General features: G+C 40.0%; 1 protein-coding gene across 1 annotated transcript in view; it reads right to left on the bottom strand.

Annotated features, from left to right (window-relative positions):
- Positions 1-10,781: 10,781 nt before the first annotated feature.
- Positions 10,782-24,621, bottom strand: part of LRGUK (leucine rich repeats and guanylate kinase domain containing) — a 104,085-nt gene continuing 90,245 nt past the window's right edge. The window contains exons 18-20 of the mRNA XM_025291547.3: positions 24,462-24,581; positions 18,821-18,969; positions 10,782-11,857 (exon numbers count right to left, since the gene is read on the bottom strand). Coding sequence (XP_025147332.3) covers positions 11,727-11,857; positions 18,821-18,969; positions 24,462-24,581 — 400 coding nt within the window. The 3' untranslated portion in view covers positions 10,782-11,726. The remainder of the gene's footprint in view (positions 11,858-18,820; positions 18,970-24,461; positions 24,582-24,621) is intronic.

Here is a 24,621-nt window from a genome sequence, read left to right as displayed (position 1 = left end):
GGGGGTTGGAGACTTGAGGTTGGAGACCTCATTCATTACAACGTGATTAATTACAACCCCACACCTCTACCCCACTCTGGTCTGTAAAAGGACATTTCCATCAGTCCCTCCATGACCGAGCCTGGCAGTGGAAGAAACAGGGACTTGAGTGAGTTACTTAAGGTCAGACTCCAAGCTAATGGCTGAACCAGGGTTTGAACTCAGGAATTTGGACAGCAGCCTTACATAGTTAATAACCATTATATTATAGTGCCTCTCTACCTATTTAGATAGGGCCTCTCAAACAATTTTATATAGGCTGCATCGCAGGACATTCTAAGAAATAGCTGTGTCAGATGCTTCAATGCCTACATGATATGGAAAATATGGTCCATGTGTTCAGACAGCACCCACTTTGGGAGAACAAGGAGAGAAAAATTCTCCAAGTCTCATTATCAAGAAAGGCTATTGCTGCTCCTGGGCAATGACTTGTCTTATGTTAAGGTCACCATGAATCGTGAAACTGTGGCCCTGATCGTGCTTTCTTTTGTACTGTGACTAAGTACAGTAGTCAAACCAGTCAACCCTAAAGGAAGTCAACCCTGAATATTCATTGGAAGGACTCATGCTGAAGCTGAAGCTTCACTATTTTGGCCACGTGATGTGAAGAGCCGATTCATTGGAAAAGACCCTGATGCTGGCAAAGATTGAGGACAGGAGGAGGAGGGAACAATAGAGGATGAGATAATTGGATGGCATCATTGACTCAATGGACATGAGTTTGAGCAAGCTCCGGCAGATGGTGAAGGACAGGGAAGCCTGGTATACTGCAGTCCATGGGGTCTAAAAGAGTCGGACACGACGGAGTGACAGAACAACAACTAGAAAGCTTAATTTTGCTCAATTTTCCTCTAAAAATTAGGGCTTGCACTTGACATATTAAAGCATCCTCTTTTTCCTCTTTGCTTCAATATCCTTACTTTTTCATGCGTTATCTGATTGAACTGAATGCACCACTGTATGTGTCCTCAAACCTTTCTGGAATGCAGTGGTAGGCCACACAGACAGACAGATATCTTTATGAACTTTTGAAATGTTGTGCTTCCTAGAAATTGAAATGCACGTGGCTAGGTTGAAATGGCCGCATCTTAGCAGCCTCCTATCCTAACTTCCCGTTCAATAAATAATGAAAGACACTTCCCTTATAAAATGCAAACAAAACAAAAGTAACAAAAGCAACTGGTACTAGGAATGAAATCTAAAGTTAAGTTCACATGCAAAATCTTAGAATACTTATTGAGTACAGGATCCTGGGGGAGCAGAAAGAAAATATGTCCTGGGAAAAGCAGAATAAATATTTTAAAAATGTAAAAAGAGTTCAGTCAGCTCTCACCTCTTTCTTTTCCTAGTAGAATACAGAAATCAGATTCCTCCATTACTTTAGAATTATTTTCTGAAAATACTTCCCGTCCCTCACTTTCCCTTCAGGATTTTTTAGCTTAAGAATTTGACAGTAAGAAAGTAATCATATAAAAGAATTGGTAGTAAACATCAACATTAGTGAAAAATCCAGAGAGAAATAAAATAACATAAGAACTGAGGATAAAGCCAAAAAAGCTCTTAAAAATTTATTTGGGGAAAATAGAAAGAGGGGTGAGGCTCTATAAACTGAGTCTAAAATTCCTAAGTAGGACTTCCCTGCTAGTAGAGTGGAAAGGAATCTGCCTACCAATGGCAGGGGACACAGGTTCAATACCTGGTCTGGGAAGATTCCACATGCTGCGGGCAACGAAAGCCTGTACACCGCAACTACTGACCAGGCTCTAGAACCTGCAGCCACACTGCTGAAGGCCCTGTGCTGAGAGACTGTGCTCCGCAACAAGAAAGACTGTGCTCCACAACTAGAAGCCTGTACATGACTGCGAAGAATAGCCCCCACTCGCCACAACTAGAGAAAGCCTGTTTAAACCAGCAAAGACCCAGCACCACCAAAAACAAACAAACACTTTTTAAAAGTAATGGAAGTCTTAATTAAATGTATAATTGTGGGAATGGAAAAGGCAGGGAGAACTACAGACATTTTGAATTCTATGATATACATCAGAGTAGGGGGAAATATACCTTTCAAATTACTATAGATGAAAAGAAGAAAATATATAGCAAAAGACATAAACCAATAAGTGAAATGGTTAACAAAACCAGCCTGTCAAAACAGGAGAAGAAATGATAGGAAAAGGACTGAACTCGTCGGTATTAAAAAGAAATAAAAATAGTTTTGCTCCACACCTGAAATAAAAGGCAGAAACTCAGACTGAGTTAAAGAAGAGAGCATCCGACTGCATGTTTCTTATAATAGTGAGACCAAAATCAAATTACATAGAAAGAATAAGATTAAGAAGATAGAGTAAAACATATCAGTGAAACAGAAATAAGCAGAGGCGGCCCTGATACTATCAAAGGAAACTTCAAAGCAAAAAGGATTCTATGAAACAAAAAGGACTCTTTCAGGACCCTTTTATTTTGAAACAAGGTGAAATCCTAATTATGAAATAGTCCTGAGCATTTATGAACTGATTAAGATAACATCAAAATCTAAATAGCAAGAAAACTAAAAGACTATAAAAAGCAAACAAAATAAAGGGAAAACATTTACTATAGCAAAAAATTATTTGATATTTTAAGAAGAGACAGAAATAAAACTACAGTCTACAGAGAGATACTATAATACCAATATCATTTATGACAGAGCAAGCTGATAAAGAGGCTATATCTTGTTTGAATAATGTAAATTAGAAAAAAGTGAAATAGTAGATGGAGCAAAATTTTATGCCACAGACTTTCTTTTAAATCCCAGTGATGATTTTTTAAAATTCAGCACATGCCAAGGCATAAAGGACATCAATAAAGTTTATAAAATATAAATTACAAAAGCCATATTTTCTTCATTATCATTTCTTCATTATACTCCACCAAAACTAGAACTATAAGGAAAAAGAACTCTCAAAATAACTGTCAGACAAAAAAAAAAAAAAAAAAACAAACCCAAGACTACAATGATAAATTCTTTAGAGTTGTACTTTTCAATTGCTCAGTGTACTAGCCACTTGTAACATGTAGTTATTTACATCTAAACTAAGTAAAAGTAAATAAACTTAAGAATTCAGTTCCTCAGTCACACTAGCCACATTTCAAGTGCTCAACAGCCTCATGGAGCTATTGATTGCCATACCAGATAATGCAGATATTTTTACATATTTCCATCATCACCAAAAGCTCTATTGAACAAGCACTGCTTGTTCAATAATGTAATAGAACACATTTTATGTTCAAAAAAGTATATACAAAAGTTCCATACAAAAATGCATAGAATACATTTTATGATCATAAGCACTTTATAAGAAAACATAGTTTTGAAAACCTCTCTATTGAAAATAAATATGGACCAATGACAAATTGGGATGGATATGTAAAACAAGAGGGGGCCACTTAGTTAATATTTAATAGAGAAAACTCTCATAAAAATGTAACAGAAAACATTGACATCCTAGGATAAAAATGTAACAAAGATATGAACCAACAATTCACCAAGATGGAAATACCAATTAAAAAAATAAGCATATGAAAAATATTAAACCTAATCAATAAATTAACATTTTTCAACTATCAAATTAGTAATGATAAACAATTATGTGGGAATATAAATTTGGTGTAGCCACTATCGAGAACAGAATGAAACTTCCTTAAAAAAGTTAAAAATAGACTTACCTTATGATCCAACAGTCCCACTCCTATGCATATATCAGGAAAAAACTCTTAATTCAAAAAGATACATGTACTTCAATGTTCAAAGCAGAACCTCAGTGTTCAAAGCACAATGATTTACAGTAGCCAAGACATGGAAGCAACCTAAATAGCCATCAACAGATGAATGGATAAAGATGTGGTACATACATACAATGGAATATTAGCCATAAAAAAGAAATAAATAAAAAAAAGATTGCCATTTCTAACAACATGAGTGGATCTAGAGATTATCATACTAAGTGAAGTAAGTCAAAGACAAATATCATATGATGTCACTTATATGTGAAATATTAAAAAATGATACAAATGAACTTACTGACAAAACAGAAATAGACTCAAATACAGCAAACAAATTTATGGTTACCAAAGGGAAAAGTAGGGGGAAGGCCAAATTTGGAATTAACAGATACATTACTGTATATAAAATAAACTCTCTCTCTCTCTCTCTCTCTCTCTCTCTATATATATATATATATATATAAAATACTATACCATACTATTTTATACAGTATGTAGAATAAACAACAAGGACCTACTGTATAGCACAGGAAACTATATTCAATATCTTCTAATAATCTATACTAGAAAAGAACCTAAAAAAGAATACATATATTTCTATATATATATATGTACAACTGAATCGCTTTGCTGTATACCTGAAGCATTGTAAATCAACTATACTTCAATAAAGATTTTAAAATATAAACATTAAAAAATCATAGTTTATGCTAAAGAGTATGATGAGATGGTGAGTCATCTGTTAAAGACAAAAAAATATACATTTGATAAAATCATTGTAGAAAAGCCCCCTGACTCAACCCTCCAGGAGCAGTGGTAATTTTTTAAAAATACAATGCCTTAACACCCACCCCAACCACATACACACAGATCCTTATCTAATTGACTTGGGATGGAGTCTGGATATGGGTGTTTTTTAAACTTATGGAGAGAGTGACTTGCCAATCAAGCTGAGAACCATTACTCCAGAGACAACTTAGGTCTAGGATACAACAGAAATCCTATTTGAACTTGGGACTTGAAGAATAGGGTCCCAATGTTTGGCTTCCCCTATGGAGCTCTACCAGGTAGCCAATTGACCAAGTTCCCAATATATCCATGTTCTGGGAACTTGGCAAAGAAAGAAGACTGCAAGGTAATCAAGGGAGAGAGGCACTAAGACACACCCTTTGCCCCAGACTGGTACAACAGAGCAATGGGTTTATTATGTGCTTTCATAAAGGTAATCAAAGTTACATTAGAGAAAAAAAAAAGAGTCGACATACCTGGAGTGGTCAAAATAATAGGGCATGTCAGCAGCTACAGGCACGGTCCCTGAAGAACAGGCAAGACCCCAAGACTTTCTCATTAATGCAGGAACCAGATGCTTTCCGCCGATGCCTTGAAAACTCTATAAACCCCTAGAAGTTGGATGAGATCCCAGGTTAAAAGCAAGAGAGAGGAAACAGAATTAAGATTGTCCTGAATTGATAGAGAATAAGATTAAATTTCTTTCACTTTGGATTTGACTTAAGAGTTTGTGGCCTGAGGTATCTGTACTCACTCACTATACACATGTCACTTAGCTTAACCATCAAAAAGTCCTGACAGGCAAACCTGTTATAATCCTAGGTTTATGGATGAGAGCACTTTGATTCAGATAGAAAGCAATTTACATTTCTAACATTTTTTTTTTGCCTTATATACTTTGATGTTATATGATTCAATTTCTAAGCGTTCATGACTGTTACCCCTTGGTAATGGGATGCACCTATTTTAATGGAAAAGTGTGCTTTACATATCATTTAATGATTGTTATCTTAACCTCTTATTTTGTCTGATTATAAAATTGCTGCTCTGCTGTCTTTCTAATTTGTGTGATGTTTCTGTAAGCGTGTCTTTTAGGTACACTAACTTTTCTACAATCAACAGGTAATCTGGGAAGGGAGGGAGGGAAGGAGGAAGGAAAAAAAAAAGAAAGGAAAGAAGGAAGAAGGGAAGGGGAGGGGAGGGGAATCCAGTCATAGTGAGAGGGTATTTTTTTTTTAATGTTTCAGTATAAGTAGGAAAAAAATTAAGAAAATAACTTTGAATAATACAATTGATATGATTGAATTAGTATAATACATACCTCAGATTTCTGTGCCCTACAAAAGAAAACACATTTTTTTTTCAATACTCATTCATGGTAAAATGTATGGTAATCCAGGAATTAAATGAAAATTCTTTTTTCCAAAGGTGATTATCTGCCAAAAATCTACAGCAGATTTCACACTTAATATAATGAAGCATTAGAAAAATTTCTTTTAAAATCAGAAGGGAGACAAGGATGTCTACTATCATTGTTTCCACTCAACATTGAATTTAGAAGTTCTCTTCAGGGAAGTTTTTAAAAGAAGAAAATGATGAAATGAAATTTTCAAAGGAGAATAATAATAGGAATGTAAAGAAGGGAAAAAAATTCATTTTTGATGATATCTGAATGGAATCCTGAAATAATCTCCAAATATACTGTTAGAATAAATAATACGTAACTATAGGAATGAATTGCATCCCATATATCAGTCATAAAGAATATAATCTTAAAGAATATTCCACTTACAATGACCAAAATAAAAGATACCTAGGAATAAAACCTAAAGATACATATATCCTTTATGGAGAAAAGTATACAACTCTTGATGAAAGTGAAAGAGGAGAGTAAAAAAGTTGGCTTAAAGCTCAACATTCAGAAAACGATGATCATGGCATCTGGTCCCATCACTTCATGGGAAATAGATGGGGAAACAGTGGAAACAGTGTCAGACTTTGTTTCTTTGGGCTCCAAAATCACTGCAGATGGTGACTGCAGCCATGAAATTAAAAGACGCTTACTCCTTGGAAGGAAGGTTATGACCAACCTAGATAGAATATTCAAAAGAAGAGACATTACTTTGCCAACAAAGGTCCATCTAGTCAAGGCTATGGTTTTACCAGTGGTCATGTATGGATGTGAGAGTTGGACTGTGAAGAAGGCTGAGCACCGAAGAATTGATGCTTTTGAACTGTGGTGTTGGAGAAGACTCTTGAGAGTCCCTTGGACTGCAAGGAAGTCCAACCAGTCCATTCTGAAGGAGATCAGTCCTGGGACTTCTTTGGAAGGAATGATACTAAGGCTGAAACTCCAGTACTTTGGCCACCTCATGTGAAGAGTTGACTCATTGGAAAAGACTCTGATACTGGGAGGGATTGGGGGCAGGAGGAGAAGGGGACGACAGAGGATGAGATGGCTGGATGGCATCACCGACTCAATGGACATGAATTTGAGTGAACTCCGGGAGATGGTGATGGACAGGGAGGCCTGGCATGCTGCGATTCATGGGGTCGCAAAGAGTCAGACACGACCGAGCGACTGAACTGAACTGATACAACTTTATTAAAGGAATTAAAGTTTATACAAAGGGAGCATGTTTATAGGAAGGGAGATTCAATATCATAAAGAAAATAAGCCTTCCCAAATTTATGAACTAAATGTGATTCTAATTAACTTCAAATAAGGTATTTGTAAGTTTAAAAAATTCTAAAATTACTTGAAGTAGAGGATTTATGTGGCAAAACCAGAACTATGTTCACCAACATAGAACTGCATGTTATTTTTCATATAAAGTTAAAAGCACATTGTATTTCATTCCTGACCACTTGCCAGTCCCCGTTTGTTTGAGAGAGACAAGCTTCATCTTGTCTTCAAGCTTCATCTAAATTATTTCATCTGACTGACTGTCATTTTTGCTACATTTACTGCTACTTCTGTCTTGGGTATTCCTTTGGAAAAGATGTATGGATTCATTACATATTCTAATGTATTGTCTGTAGATTATAAGATAAAGTCAAGCATGTATCTGCTGATACTTTTAAAGTTGACCTGTCTTTATACTTAGAAATGTCTCTTATTAGTAGGCTTCCCTGGTGGCTCAGATAGTACAGAAACTGCCTGCAATGCAGGAGTCTCAGGTTCAATCCCTGGGTCGGGAAGATCCCTTGGAGAAGGGAATGGCAGCCCATTGCAGTATTCTTGCATGGAGAATTCCATGGATAGAGGAGCCTGGCAGGCTATAGTCCAATGGGGTTGCAAAGAGTCGGACACGACTGAGCGACTATCACTCACTCAAACTTACTTGGTACAGCAAAATGTGAAGAATAGTCAAGATAATTTTGAGGAAAATAAAAGTACACAACTTGTCCTACAGGTTGTAAGCCTTATTATAAATGTATAGTAAATAAAACTAACACAGAGCAGAAAGCCCAGAAACAGACCCAAGCATTTATGGAAATAATATGTGAGACATGGTCTTACAGATTAGAGAGAAAAAGAGGTGGAACAACTGGAAAAATATTAAGCCCTACCTCACACTGTACACAAAAATCCATTGCAGGTATAGACCTAAATTGGAAAGGCAAAATTCTTTAGAAAAAAGCATTTAGAATAATATCTAAGGGACTACAGTTACAGTTGACACAGGAAATGAATATATGAGACATAAAAAAAGCACAGTATCGAGAAAATGGTTGAAACATTTGGCCATATTAAAAACTTTTATTCATTAAAATATAACACTTTTTAAAAGGTGAAAAGACACAGTCTTTGAAAAGATATGTGATTCACATAACTAAAGACTTAATAACTAGAATATATAAATAAATCCTGCAAATTGATAAGAAAAAGATAATTTAAAATTGAACAAGACATATAAGTAGGCAACTCACCGACAAGCCTCAAATGGCCAAAAATCTCATAAAGAATGTTCAACTTTGGAGAAATCCAAAGCACCACAATGAGTTTACATTATCACCTATTGGATTAGCAATAAAAAGATTGTCAATCCCACTTGTTGCTAAAGATGTGGGAAAATAAAAACCTCTTACATATTTGTGAGGACATATTAGAATAACCGGTGTAGCCATATCTGAAAAGAAAGTGAAAGCGTTAGTTGCTCAGTCGTGTCCGACTCTGTGAATCCATGGATTGTAGACCACCAGCCTCCTCTGTCCATGGGGATTCTCCAGGCAAGAATACTGGAGTGGGTTGCCATTCCCTTCTCCAAGGGATCTTCCCAACCCAAGCATCAAACCTGGGTCTCCTGTACTGCAGGCAGAGTCTTTACCGTTTGAGCCACCAGGGAAACCCAAAGCCATAAGTTAAAGATCTACATACTAATAACACAGCAATTTCACACATAGATAAGAATTTTTTTACCTGCACCTTTTACAGTAGGAAAAAATTAGCATTCATCAGCAAGAAAGTGGATAAACGGTGGTATATTCTAACAGTGAAATATTATACGGCAGTGAAAAACCTTAAAACAAAACCAATACAATGTTCACGGAATAAACCCACAAACATAAAGTTGAGACAAAGTTAATTGATGAATATATACAGTATACTGTTGAAGTCATGGTGAATAAAAGTGTATGTTGTTTAAGGATAGAGACATGTACCAAGAAATCTCCAGATCCAGATGCTTTCACTTGGCACAGTCTCCTCTGTGCCAAGATTTTATCATGAATGGGTATTAATCTTTGTTAAATGCTTATGCTGCAATAATTGATCTGATCATGTAATTTTTATTGTTTAGTCTTTTATTATGGTAGATTACATTGGTTCATTTTAACTAGTGAGTGAATCAGCCTTGCATCCCTGGATTAAACTCTGCTTGGTCATGCTGTATAACTCTTTATGTATTACTCAATTTGATTTGCTGAAATTTTGTTAAAGCATCTTTTCATGATCTGTCTCATTTTGGTATCAGGGGATATTTGCCTCAGAAAATAAATTGGGAATTGTTCTTTCCTTTTTCACTTTCTGAAAGGGATAATGTAGAATTAGTATGAATTCTTTTGTAACACTTGGTAAAATTCTCCAGTGAAAGCATCTGGATCTGGAGATTTCTTTTTCATAGTTCAATTAAGAATTCTTTAATTATTCAACTCCTGTAATATAGTTATAGGATTATTCAAATGATCTGAGAGAGGGTTCTCAACACTAGGTGGTGGTAAATGTCCTGGCTCTCCACAAAAAAATGTTCTGATACTATCATAGCAGGGAGGACAAGGCGAGCATCATTACAGCTAGGAAAGCGTGAAAGCATTTGCTCAGATGCTGGGAAAGATTGAGGGAAGGAGAGGAAGGGGGCGACAGACGATGAGATGGTTGGATCACATCATCGACTCAATGAGCATGAGTTTGAGCAAACTCCGGGAGATAGTGAAGGACAGGGAAGCCTGACATGCTGCAGTTCATGGGGTTGCAAGGAGTCAATATGACTCAGAGACTGAACGACAATTTGCTAACAAGAGAGTAAGAATGGGGCCATGACTTTCTTCACAGTGTTTAGCTGGTAGGAGGCCGTCTATGGGGTCGCACAGAGTCAGACATGACTGAAGCGACTTAGCAGCAGCAGCAGCTGGAGTAAAGCAGTTCTTGTCTAAAAGGTTTCTGTGCTGCTAGTCTGCTCCTTCCCTAGTCTTTCAGCTAAAGAGAGCAGGCTCTTTTTTGGAAATTTTGTTGTCTGTGTCGTTAGTATTGTGGGACTGTAGCTTCTCCAGCGCCCAGTAAAGGAAACGTCTATGGCAAAAGGAAACCCAGAGAAATCACCATTATGTCATTACTCAAGTCTCAGTGTCCTCAGGTGCTCTGCCTTCTCCCTTCTCTCTATCTTACATTTTTTTAGCTGTGCTTAGCAGGATAAATTTTTAAAAGGCATCTCTTCCATATTGTCTGAAATTGAAACTATTATTTTTATACCTTCCAGTATGTCTAAAATATTTCATAATAACATTTAAGAAGATTAGATGATGCTGGTGAATCTTATTTTTTAAGGTTCTTGGGGCATGAGACCCACTCTCTGCACCCCTACTTCTCCAGAAACCATTGCCTCCCTTCTCTGGCTCAGCCTATTACTCTCCTCCGCGTTCCCCCTCCTACCCTCTCCCACCCACCCCCAAGAGAAGAATTTAACCAGCTCCAGTTGAGAATAGGGCTAGGTGTAAGATAGGAGCCAACAGCATATCATGTTACATACAAATTTGAGTTATAGCAAAGAGGGTTATTGAAGGAGGTTTTGATCTTTTTTAAAAAGAAAACATTAGCAGATTTTGATATTTAAAATATTTAACAATCAGTGCAGTACTATGTGAAGGCTCTGGTTCCCATGAACCATCATGCATAGAGGATTCAGAGGAGAGGCCATTTGCCAATCCAAAGGGATGTGTTTCAACATTTTGACAACTTGGTTAGTTATGCTAACACATATCAGCTGAATACCAGCTTCATTTATAACTATTAAAAATTTTTTTTGCAGATAGCAGGAAGCGAAACTACAAAGATGATGAAAATTGTTTATAAGCTTTTCATAATCAGAGTCTAAAAAGGGTAAAATAAAAGAAATACCTGATACTCTTTATTTTTTCATATTGCTAAAGCAAGTTGAGATGTCATGCTGGTCAGAAGTTAAATGGAATGCTATAATTTTTTCATAATGAAAAGAACAAAATATTTCAGTCCTGTAAAGTATACCCTAATGTTATAAATGGACATGTTGAAATTTTAAGACCACAATCTCCATTGGCTTTATCTCCAAACCACTATGCATGTAGCAAGGCAGAGATCTTGGGAGATTTTTGCCATCTGATATTTTGGAGCAGGAAGCAGCTGGAAGAGTCATTCATAGCTATGGGAAAAACTGAAATTACATTAATAAAAGCTAAGAATAACTTACATTTCAAAAAAGGTAGACACTATTCAGAGAATCACAAAAGAAGCTGATTGAGAGGATTAGGGCACATAGAACATTCTTTTGTAGGCAGTTGGTTGAGTGAGGAATAGCCAGGATGCATGGCCAGGTAAGACAGAGGGACCAGACATGATCAGAGAGAATTTTCCACATTAAGATCAAACATCGAGTATTGGTCTACTTGCGGCCCTGAGGTATTGGAGGGAGGGTGGGTTTGATGTTGGAACCTGGGCGACTGATGGCTGAGACCGTGTGTCTTCTGTGTTGGAGAGACCCTTTTCCATGTGGAAATGCTTGTTTATATAGTGCTGTAAAACATTAAGGAAAAAATACAGTATGTATGGTTAACCCCTTGGTACATTAAACAAAGAAAATAAGCATTGCATGACATAAAAAACAGAATAATTTTTAGAATGCATTCATAACAAACTATAAAAAATTAATGACATCCAAATAAGAAAAATAGGAATGAGGCTGAGAATATATCGTGTGTGTGGTTAGACAAACCTTGGGTTGTATAGACTTGCCCAATGACCCGAAGGTGGCCACAGTGAGCACTTCCCATGATACTCTTCTACCCTGCTCATACCCTCTGCAACAATGCCCTGCACATATTCCTTTTCAATCATATATGAGCAGACTTAACAGACACACACACACACCCACAATCCCCCCCCCAACACACACTCTGAAGTCCTTCCTAGAGAAACCTTATTGAATGCTCTTAAGATTGACTTGTTCACCAAGGATGAGGACACAGGATGAACCGTGGAGCTAGGTCCCTTCAGGGACTGTGGAAGCAAGAGGAGTTTGGAAGATAGAGACTGAAGGTGGAAGCATACTGGCAACAGAGGAAGCTGCATTCTCAGTGGGCAGAGAAAGCAGTGTACGAAGAATTAAGAGAGTGAGGCTAGAGGACTCTATAGAAAGTGAGAAAAACAGAACGACCTGTAAGATTGGGAAGACTCAGTTTATCAGGCAAAGCAATGCAATCCCAAAGTTAAAGGCAATATGGGCCTTTTTAAAGGTATATTCCCTTGTAGCTCATCTGGTACAGAATCCGCCTGCAATACTGGAGACCTGGGTTCAATCCCTGACTTGGAAAGATCCCCTGGAGAAGGGAAAGGCTACTCACTCCAGTATCCTGACCTAGAGAATTGAGGGACTGTATGTATAGTCCATGGGGGTGCAAAGAGTCGGACATGACTGAGCGACTTTCACTTTCAAGGTATAGTCAGAGCAAGAAGAGCACACTCCTTGAGAAGATGATATTGTGTTAACAGAGGACAAAAAAAAAAAGAAAACAAAAAGGCTCCTCCTCATGTTCTTCTCTTTTGTTCACCATGGAGATATTTTTTTAAGCTGGAAAGGATAATAAAAACACCTTAAACAAAGGCCTGTAGGAAGAATGCAGAGAGTAGCAGAGTTGGCCTCCCTTCTCAATCAGTTCATTTTTCATACCCAGGTAAGCTACCTCTCAGGGCGTTGAAAAAACAGACAGGAGTAATTTTTAGAGTGTCTTGTCTTTGAGAATTCATCACCATAAGAAAAGCATTGGAGGTAAATGATACTGCTGCTTAGAAGACGGAAATAAAGATCGACAAACTGGCACACCCGAGTTTGCTGCTGCTGCTGCTAAATCACATCAGTTGTGTCCGACTCTGTGCGACCGCATAGATGGCAGCCCACCAGGCTCCCCCGTCCCTGGGGTTCTCCAGGCAAGAACACTGGAGTGGTTTACCATTTCCTTCTCCAATGCACAAAAGTAAAAAGTGAAAGTGAAGTCACTCAGTTGTGTCCGACTCTTCACGATCCATGGACTGCAGCCTACCAGGCTCCTCCGTCCATGGGATTTCCCAGGCAAGAATACTGGAGTGGGGTGCCATTGCCTTCTCCATACCTGAGTTTAATCCTTAGCAAATTCAGGTTTATTAAAGAAATGGTTCAAAAAACTAAGATCATGGCATCTGGTCCCATCACTCCATGGCAAATAGATGGAGAAACAATGACTTTATTTTCTTGGGCTCCAAAATCACTGAAGACAGTGACTACAGCCATGAAATTAAAAGGCACTTGCTCCTTGCAAGAAAAGCTATGATCAACCTAGACAGCATATTAAAAAGCAGAGACATTATTTTGCTGACAAAGGTCTGTCTAGTCAAAGCTATGGTTTTTCCAGTGGTCATGTATGGATGTGAGAATTGGACTATAAGAAAGCCAGACGCTGAAAAATTGGTGTCTTTGAACTGTGGTGCTGGAGAAGACTCTTGAGAGTCCCTTGGACTGCAAGGAGATCAAACCAGTCCATCCTAAAGGAAATCAGTCCTGAATATTCATTGGAAGGACTGATGCTGAAGCTGAAATGCCAATACTTTGGCCACCTCATGTGAAGAACTGACTCATTGGAGAAGACCCTGATGCTGGGAAAGATTGAAGGCAGGAGGAGAAGGGGATAGAGGATGAGATGGTCGGATGGCATCACCAGCTCGATGGACATGAGTTTTAGCGAGCGCCGGGAGTTGGTGATGGACAGAGAAGCTGGGTGTGCCGCAGTCCATGGGGTCACAAAGAGTTGGGCACAACTGAGCGATTAAACTGAACTGAAAGAAATGGTTTGTGCATTCAGAAAGCAATGTAGTGAGTGATAAGTGTTAGAAGAGATTTGCAAAGAAAAATGATTCCGAATTAACTTAATTTCCCTTTTACTTTGGCAAGGGTCAACAACCTATAGCCCATAGGCAAAATCTGGTCTGCAGACATTTTAGTTAAAAAGTTTAATGGAACCCAGCCCACACCCCTTCATTTACATACTGTCTATAGTAGTTCCCACAATGCAATAGTAGGGATGAGTAGCTGCTAAGAAGTCTATATGGCCACAAAACCAAAAGTATTTACTATCTGGCCCCTTACAGAGATCTTGATGACCTCTGAGTTAGAAAATACGACTAATATGATACAAGACACATATCAAAGCTTCTTTTGTGAATACATTAGAGAGATGTGAGTAAGAGTCACAAAGCAGGTAGACTTTCCCTAGACATGAGACTCCAGAGACTTGTCACAGGATGTTACTCTTGGCCAAGTCCTAGGTGCCAATGTTGACAGAGACCATGACAAAGGCATAGTGGCATGCTTGCTGGCTTAATAGAAATCTATGTGCCCAGTGGTTTAGTCATGTCTGAGTCTTTTGCGGATCCATGGACTGTAGCCCACCAGGCTCCTCTGTCCACGGAATTTTTCAGTCAAGAATACTGGCTGCTGCTGCTGCTAAGTCGCTTCAGTCGTGTCCGACTCTGTGTGACCCCATAGACGGCAGCCCACCAGGCTCTGCCGTCCCTGGGATTCTCCAGGCAAGAACACTGGAGTGGGTTGCCATTTCCTTCTCCAATGCATGAAAGTGAAAAGTGAAAGCTAAGTCGCCCAGTCATGTCCGACCCTCAGAGACCCCATGGACTGCAGCCCACCAGACTCCTCCGCCCATGGGATTTTCCAGGCAAGAGTACTGGAGTGGGGTGCCATTGCCTTCTCCGAAGAATACTGGAGTGGGTTGCTATTCTCTACTCCAGGAGATCTTCCCAACCCAAGGATCGAACATGCATCTTTTACATCTTCTGCATTGGTAGGTGGATTCTTTACCATTAGCACCACCTGGGAAGGCCCAATCTATAGAAGTAAATATGGAAGATGAATAAAGACCCCAAATGATCTAATCAAGTTGGAATGTGGGACTGAAACCAAAATAACAAAAAGGTAAAGATAAAAGTTGCATTTATATATATATATATATATATATATATATATATATAATCAATGGCACATATATAATAAAAACTTTGGCAGTTTGTGGGGAAAAATATTTATGTGTATATATATATATATATGCTGCTACTGCTAAGTCGCTTCAGTCGTGTCTGACTCTGTGCAACCCCATAGATGGCAGCCCACCAGGCTCCCCGTCCCTGGGATTCTCCAGGCAAGAACACTGGAGTGGGTTTCCATTTCCTTCTCCAATGCATGAAAGTGAAAAGTGAAAGTGAAGTCACTCAGTCATGTCCAACTCTGTGCGACCCCATAGACAGCAGCCCACCAGGCTCCTCCGTCCATGGGATTTTCCAGGCAAGAGTATTGGAGTGGGGTGCCATTGCCTTCTCTGATATATACATATATGTATATGTATATGTATATGTATATGTATATATGGGTTTAACTGACCCAGAACCAGTAGTGTGTTGTGATTTCTAAGAAGATAACCATGGAAAGATGGAAAGATGTTGGCAAGATGGCAGGTTAGGAAGCTCCAGGCCCTTATTCTCCCAGGGAAACATTAAATGAATAACTAGAGACTAGCTAAAATAACTGCATGGGAGTTCTGAAAATCAGTCAGAAATCCATAGTGACCAAGTGAATACCCAGTCATGAAAAAACCACAGGCACAAGGGTAGGAAATCTAATGAAGTTTTTACTCATCTTTGTCTCTCCCTCTTCCAGGGGGTTAAAGTACAGTTTGGGGGAAGAGAGGTCTGGCTCCCAGCTCTCTCATGAGAATCAGAGAGAGTAATATTCTAACCCATCTAGGGGCAGCCTTCTGGGTGTCTGCATCACCTAACTCGGAGCCCAGATGGCTAGAAGTGGGATCTCAAGGTAGAGGAAGCCACGGCAAGCAGTGGGCAGGGCTCCTGGAAAACCCCACAGGAGGCACAGACCCAAAGATGCCTGGAACAAGGGATTCCTAGTTGAGGAACACAAGAGAACAGCTAAGACTCCAAGAAGACATTTAGGAAAATCAATACACTCATTTAAAAGCATCTGTGTATACTGGGGAACTGGGGGAAAAAAAGCACCCCCAGAGATCCAGGGAAAGGGCATGCCCAGGAAGGGAATGAAAAGACCTTGGTCCTCAGGCTGGGCTGATCCTGGGCTCAGGACACATGCCTCTAGTTAGTGAAGGGCTTCCCCTGCACTGAGCCAGTCTACACCTTGAGAGAGGTAGCTGCTTTTTCAAATGCCCAGTTTTCAACACAAGATCACAATGCAGATAAAGAAATAGGAAAACTTCGCCCATTTCAATTTTATTCATTCCATTCATTCATTCTAATCTATTCCAGTGAAATAAATCTCCTCAAAACATTCCATTAGAAAACAACCACAATCTTCTATGTGTGTAAAAATTTACAATCATAATACCTGGCAGGTATCTAACACTTAACTTCTTACTTACACCACACCCCATCTTGCTGGTCCTGTATTATCACATTATGTCTCACATTATAATGTATATATTATAGTAATACAGGATATTACTATATCATTGTGAGACAGATATTATTAATTCTAAGGCTCAGACATTAATTGATTTGCCCAACACTCTGCAGCCAGCCCACTGTAGAAATGGAACAGGAACCCAGGTCTTCTGATCCCTAATGCAATATTCTTTCTGTAGCCCTGCCCCACAGGTAGCATCCCCCCTTTGCTCTGGCTAGACTAGGTTTGGAATATAGTTTTCAACTCTAAGGAGTCCATTTATAAGGAAGGAGACAGGCAGAGGAGGAGAAATGATATGGGAAAGGTCTGGGAACATGTCCTATGGGAAGCCAGAACCATGATGGACCTTGGGGGCATGTTTGGCCCAGGGCTCCTGTGTTTCCTCAGGCTTTGAAGTGGCAGCTCATGGCTTTTAAAGGGTTCCCAGAGCACTTCCCATATCCTGTGAGATGACACAGTATGTCTACCTGAGAAGCTGGGATTATTTCCTGGAATGTGAGACTTGGGACTTATATATATATATATAAACAGAAATCTCAATTAAGTGAAGTTGGAACTATTGTGTCCTGTGACCATAGTAGAGCCCACCAGGAAGAAGAAAGTCTCCTCTTCTTTCTTGGGATGGACTCAGGCAATGAAAAGCCATGGACTGTTTGTTTACTAAAGCTCTCCCAACTTTCATTCCCTCCCTATAAAAGCTTTCTCCTTCCTTTGCCTTGTGAGGCCTTGCACGTGGATGGTTGTGGTTGTAGACCCCAAATTTTGAAGTTCTCAGCTTGAGCCCCAATAAACCCATCTTTGCTGGAGAAATACCTGGCAGTCTATTTGTTTCAGGCCACGTGCTAGGCTCAGTTGGGTCTGACTTGTGATCCCATGGATTAGCCTGCCAGGTTCCTCTGTCCATGGAATTTTCCACGTAAGAATACTGGAATGGGTTGCCATTCCCTCCTCTAGAGGGTCTTGCCGACCCAGGGATTGGATGCGCATCTCTTGCACCTCCTGCATTGGCAGGCAGGTTCCTCACCACTAACTAGTCCAACAGATTCTAATTCTTATGGTTGATGTCCACCCTTATGAGTAAAATCCTTGAAGATACTTGGTCAGCTGTCCTGAACACACCACCTGAAGAGAAATGGTTAGAAGGTGCCTGATTCAGGACTTTCCTTCTGGAGAAAGCCAACTACTGTGTCCTCTTGTTGCTGGTGACCTAACACGCCTGTACCCTCCTTCTGGTTCCCATGGTCACCTGAGCAAGCAGGCGATCCTCAAGTCTTCTGGGCTCAAGCAGGTCACCCCATCCCACCTCAGGTTGCTCATGGTGGCTCCTTGCCTCCAAGTCCTAGAGAATTCCCCCCAATTTATTCATCCCTCTTTCAATCACTCACAGAGCCCCATACGGGCTACTCTCTCCCTTTTCCATTTTGGCCTCCAGCCCTTCAGTCCCCACATAGTTTCAGGTCTTTACTCAATGTCCTTTATGAACAGTGCCAGAGACAAAAATGCAATGCTCATCCTGTCTGAGCTAGGCGATACACATTCACAAGTCTGTTGGGCAGCTGGGTATAAAAAGGAGGTGCAGGGGAGTGGGGGCTGAGTCTGATCCTTCAAGCCCTGAACCATCAGGATTCTGCCAGACCCCCGGAGCAGGAGATTGGTCAGTAACATGGAATCTTCTCTGCTTTTCTTCACCTTCACTGAATGGAGCCCAAGCTGCTATTAATAAAATAGCGCCTCTCGCTCCACAGCACCCCTGCAGGTAGTGTGGTCAGATGAGCCAAGCAGCAGCACCCACCCTGAATAGCTAAGTAACCCTGGGCACGTTCTGCTTTTAGAACTTTGTTTCTCATCTGCTACATTGTGAGATAAATAACCCATCCTGCCTCAACGGATGGATTCTCATGTAAAACACTTATTTAATTTTTAAAAATCAGAAAACAGAAAGACAGTGGAAACTAGATATAATTATAATATGAATATCTATAAGAGAACCATATGTAAATGACTCATACCTTTTAGGGCATGATCCTCAGTATCACCTATTATTGAGCCTGGATGCGAATAAATACTGTCTTCTAGAGGCCGAAAAGGCAAATCTTTTGGCCATGGACAAGAATGAAGTAATTCAGGATATTGCATGGAATCACTGGAATCCATGACACTGAAAAATGAAAAATGGATATCTTTGAGCTGTAAAACCATGAATGGCCATATGACCATTGGGTTATCATTGTCAAATTATTCAGTAGTTTGCAAAAGTATCTCTGTTGAGCTTAAGTTTTCAACAATACTTAAGAGTCAAGACCTATTAGCAGCTGATATATTAAGTAGCATATATATATTAGCATAAAGTTCTCATCCATTATACAAAACGTCACTGAATATTTGCAAAGAGCATGGTGAGAGGTGCTGGCGTCTATAAAACAAGATGAGTCAGGCGTGGATCCTGATTCCTAGGACTTTAGAGTGTGTGTTTATATGTGTGTGTATGTTCAGTCACTTAGTCATGTCCAACTCTTTGCAGCCCCATGGACTGTAGCCTGCCAGGCCCCTCTGTCCATGGAATTTTCCAGGTTAGAATACTAAAGTAAGGTGCCACTTCCTTCTCCAGGGGATCTTCCCAACCCAGGGATCAAATCCACATCTCTTGCATCTCCTGCATTGGCAGGTGTAGTCTTTACCACCAAGACACCTGGGAAGCCCTTAGAATCAAGTGAAACTTATACAGGCAGTCTCTGCTATTTCAAGGTCAGAAAAGATGAAAGCATGCTAGGCAGCCTGATCTGGACCATACATTGGGCATAACTGTTGCTAGATGTTAGTTCCCCTTTTAAGGACAAAGCTGGGGTGTGATCTGGATATCTGGACTCTCTGCCTCTGGGCCAGTGCACTTCCTATCAGCAAGCTGCTCTCCTTTGCGTTCTACCTGTTCCTGCTTCCTCCAGGGTGCAGGGGCGTGGGAGGCGGCAAATCCACCGAAGGGGAGCTCATTCCTCAGAGAGAGCACTGTAAACAGCTGAGCTTTGTTCACGGCAAGGTTAATCATTATTTCTTGCACATATTAATTAGCTTTTATGAACTATTTACTTCTTTTCTTTATTTATGTTTTGAGGCTCTGAATGTTTTCCATATCAATTTATGTGAATACATACACATTTCTGGGGGAACGCAATTCGACTCAAAAGACAGATGGTTTGCTCTCTTATTTTTAGAAAAGAATACCTCTTCATTTAAAACACACACCAAGAAAGGGATCACAGCAAGTTCTGCCTTTCAAACAATTACTGTTCCTTTGTATCAAAGGATGTAGTAAATGAAAATGCTTTGAAAGTCGGAAGTCCAAAAGTGGTGGGGTTGAAAGACACAGGCGTTACCATGTGGTGGGAGCAGACTTGAGTGAAGGTCTGACCCATCGTTTTCACCATGGGAACAGTTGATGGAGAAGCCCATTGCAGTCTAGTAAGCAATTTTCAATTCTTTTTTTTAAATTCTGCTATGGACTGAATGTTTGTGTCCCTTCCCCACTCTGCCCAAATTTATATGTTGAAATCCTAACCCCCAATATGATGGAGTAAAGAGATAAGACCTTTGGGAGGTGACTAGGTCCAGAAGTGCAGCCTTCCTGAATGGGATTAACACTCTTATAAGAAATAGCTCAGCTGGTAAAGAATCTGCCTGCAATGCAGGAGGCCTGGCTTCGATCCCTGGATTGGGAAGATCCCCTGGAGAAGGGAAAGGCTACCCACTCCAGTATTCTGGCCTGGAGAATTCCAGGGACTGTGTAGGTCATGGGGTCCCCACAAAGAGTTGGACGTGATTGAGCGACTTTCAAGAAAGGACAAAAGGCAGCTCGCTTCTGCCGTGTGGGGACACAGCAAGAAGCCAGCCATCTGCACACGAGGAAGAGGATCTTCATAAGAACCCAACCACGCCGACCTCCTGATCTCAAACTTCTCAGCTTCAGAACTTTAAGAAATAACTGTCTTTTGGTTAAGCCACTCAGCCTATGGTAATTTGTTATAACAGCCTAAACTGAGACATTCTTTCTCTCAGTGTTCCCATCAAGCTACCTAACTGTACTAAAAACTGAGAGCATGAATAAATGCTCAGAGATCTACAGTCTCAACATTGTCACTATAATGAGTTAACTAATTATAATCTAGAGTATCTAGTATCCAGTGAGATGTGCAGACTTGGGGGAACCATTTAGTGGGGACTCTAGTTTTTGGTTATCAAATTTCTCAAAGGAAACCCAAAATATTATGACAATAAAACTTAGAAATAAAGGAAGCCATTACTCATTTTTTACGTTGGCATTCTCATGATGAAACATCCCCCTCATAAAACATCCCTTTGCCATGGCAGACTTCTAAAATGGCATTTTAAAGTTACATTAATACCCCCAAAATTATAAAATGCTCACTTGGAAAATATGGTGAAGAACAAAGAAAATAAAAATTGGCCATAATCCCATCACTAGGAGATAATAACTGATAATATTTTGACATATGCCTTTTTAGTGTTTTTTCATGTTACATATACATGAATATTTTTTAAAGCTACACTATATCCTGGATATACATTTGCATCTGACTTTTAACACACCATTGATATTATAAGCACTGATTTGTATTTCAGTTCAGTTCAGTTGCTCAGTCTTTGCAACCCCATGGACTGCAGCACTCCAGTCTTCCCTGTCCATCACTAACTCCCGGAGCTTGCTCAAACTCATGTCTATCAAGTTGGTGATGCCATCCAACCATCTCATCCTCTGTTGGCCTCTTCTCCTCCTGCCTTCAATATTTCCCAGCATCAGGGTCTTTTCAAATGAGTCAGTTCTTTGCATGAGGTGGCCAAAGTATTGGAGTTTCAGCTTCAGCATTAGTCCTTCCAATGAATATTCAGGACTGATTTCCTTTAGGATGGACTGGTTGGATCTCCTTGCAGTCCAAGGGACTCTCAAGAGTCTTCTCCAACACCACAGTTCAAAGACATCAATTCTTCAGCAATCAGCTTTCTTTATAGTCCAACACTCACATTCATATATGACTACCAGAAAAACCATAGCTTTGACTAGACAGACCTTTGGTGGCAAAGTAATGTCTCTGCTTTTTAATATGCTGTCTAGTTTGGTCATAACTTTTCTTCCAAGGAGCAAGCATCTTTTGATTTGTATTTAACTGTTTGTAATTTACTTCCCTGGTGGCTCAGATGGTAAAGCGTCTGCCTGCAATGCAGGAGACCTGGGTTTGATTCCTGGGTTGGGAAGATCCCCTGGAGAAGGAAATGGCAACCTACTTCAGTACCCTTGCCTGGAAAATCCCACGGATGGAGGAGCCTGGTAGGCTACAGTACATGGGGTCACAAAGAGTTGGACATGACTGAGTACCTTCACTTTCACTTTATAATTTACCCAAAATTTATTTTAATATATGGAAGCAATGAGCAACTTAATTGTATTATAGGACCAATTTTTCCAATTTACTGAATATTTCATCAAATTCTCATGAGTTTTTTTTTAACATTTTAGGATATTAAAAATAAAACACATATATGCTGTGTGGATGATTTAGAATTTACAGAAAAAAAGATGAAGACAATAAAAATAACTGATAATTCTAGAGGAATACCCACTGCTAATGTTTTAGTGTGCTTGCTTCCGGTCACTTCTTGTCTATATTGTTGTCATGCATAGAGAGAGACCAAACCCACAAACTCCTGCTGAAGAGTTCTTTACTTAGTTCTCTGTCACTGCTCTGGCCACAGATGATTAGAAAAAAAGATGGTTATCTGACATCAGATCAGATCAGATCAGTCGCTCAGTCGTGTCCGACTCTTTGCGACCCCATGAATCGCAGCATGCCAGGCCTCCCTGTCCATCACCAACTCCAGGAGTTCACTGAGACTCACATCCATCGAGTCAGCGATGCCATCCAGCCATCTCATCCTCTGTCGTCCCCTTCTCCTCCTGCCCCCAATCCCTCCCAGCATCAGAGTCTTTTCCAATGAGTCAACTCTTCGCATGAGGTGGCCAAGGTACTGGAGTTTCAGCTTCAGCATCATTCCTTCCAAAGAAATCCCAGGACTGATCTTCAGAATGGACTGGCTGGATCTCCTTGCAGTCCAAGGGACTCTCAAAAGTCTTCTCCAACACCACAGTTCAAAAGCATCAATTCTTCGGCGCTCAGCCTTCTTCACAGTCCAACTCTCACATCCATACATGACCACAGGAAAAACCATAGCCTTGACTAGACGAACCTTTGTTGGCAAAGTAATGTCTCTGCTTTTGAATATGCCATCTAGGTTGGTCATAACTTTCCTTCCAAGGAGTAAGCGTCTTTTAATTTCATGGCTGCAGTCACCATCCGTAGTGATTTTGGAGCCCAGAAAAATAAAGTCTGACAGTGTTTCCACTGTTTCCCCATCTATTTCCCATGAAGTGATGGGACCGGATGCCATGATCTTCGTTTTCCGAATGTTGAGCTTTAAGCCAACTTTTTCACTCTCCTCTTTCACTTTCATCAAGAGGCTTTTGAGTTCCTCTTCACTTTCTGCCATAAGGGTGGTGTCATCTGCATATCTGAGGTTATTGATATTTCTCCCGGCAAGCTTGATTCCAGTTTGTGTTTCTTCCAGTCCAGCGTTTCTCATGATGTACTCTGCATATAAGTTAAATAAACAGGGTGACAACATACAGCCTTGACGAACTCCTTTTCCTATTTGGAACCAGTCTGTTCTTCCATGTCCAGTTCTAACTGTTGCTTCCTGACCTGCATATACATTTCTCAATCTGACATAGGGGCCACCAATTATAGACCAGCTTGTTACCTATGTTACCTGTGAGGATTCCAGCTAGAGATTTCTACCCAAGATGATTGACTCAACCAGCCACATCTTTGCTTGAGAAGCATATATTTAGGACCTATAGAGAGACAGTCAATGGTAGTAGCAGGGACAACTGAAGTAGAAATGGAATGTAATAGAATGTGCACAAAAGTCAAGCGCTAAAACCACTGGGAGGCCCATATCGAGTTCTCAACCTACACATATCAGGTTTTGAATCACAGTTTGACATATTAGGGACCCAGGGAAAAAAAAGACTTTTATAATAAAAATTGAGAGAGAGCATCAGCTAGCAAACATTTTCAATCGTACTAATCAGAGATGTGGATTACAAATTACAGGCACCAACTCTGGCTAATTTAAATTTCAAAAAGGGAGTCACTGAAAAGCTATTGGGTAGTTTGCAGATTTAATGGAAAACTAGAGAACCAGGCTTTTACACCTGGCAAGAGCTAGATGCCAAGAACACAGCCAAGCTGCAGTACAGGGAGAGATTGGTAGACATCACAGCTTGTGCTTCACACTGGACTCTTGATTATTCACCACTGGTGACCTGAATGACCTCAAACTGCCCCTGCATCTGTGTGTCGCCCTCAAGTTTCAGAGTCCCAAAGAGAAGCTTCTTAGGTTCCAGTGAACCTTGATTATAAGGCTGTGCCCTCCCTAGAGGGCTCACATCTACTCCAGTCATATTCCACGGTGGGGCCTGCTTCCCAGCGTCAGGAATTCTCTGAAGTCTAGGGACAAGCACCATGATTGTTAACTAGCCAGCAGAAAATAATGTATTCTATCCAACAAAACTCAACTCACCTCTTTTCAGAAGGTCCAAAGGGGGCTTTAAAATAATCTCCATAAAGCTCAAAACTTTTCTTGAGTTCTAACGCTGTAAAATAACGTAGACTATTGATGATGGGTGCTGGTACTAGACCCCTGAAATTGGAAAAAAGATCCACAGAATTCTGTAATGATA

Source organism: Bubalus bubalis, chromosome 8, assembly GCF_019923935.1.
Source record: "Bubalus bubalis isolate 160015118507 breed Murrah chromosome 8, NDDB_SH_1, whole genome shotgun sequence".
In the NCBI taxonomy this organism is placed as follows: Eukaryota; Metazoa; Chordata; class Mammalia; order Artiodactyla; family Bovidae; genus Bubalus; species Bubalus bubalis.
The sequence above is the reverse complement of the archived record's forward strand: the minus strand, read 5'-3'. Positions and strand labels throughout refer to the sequence as shown.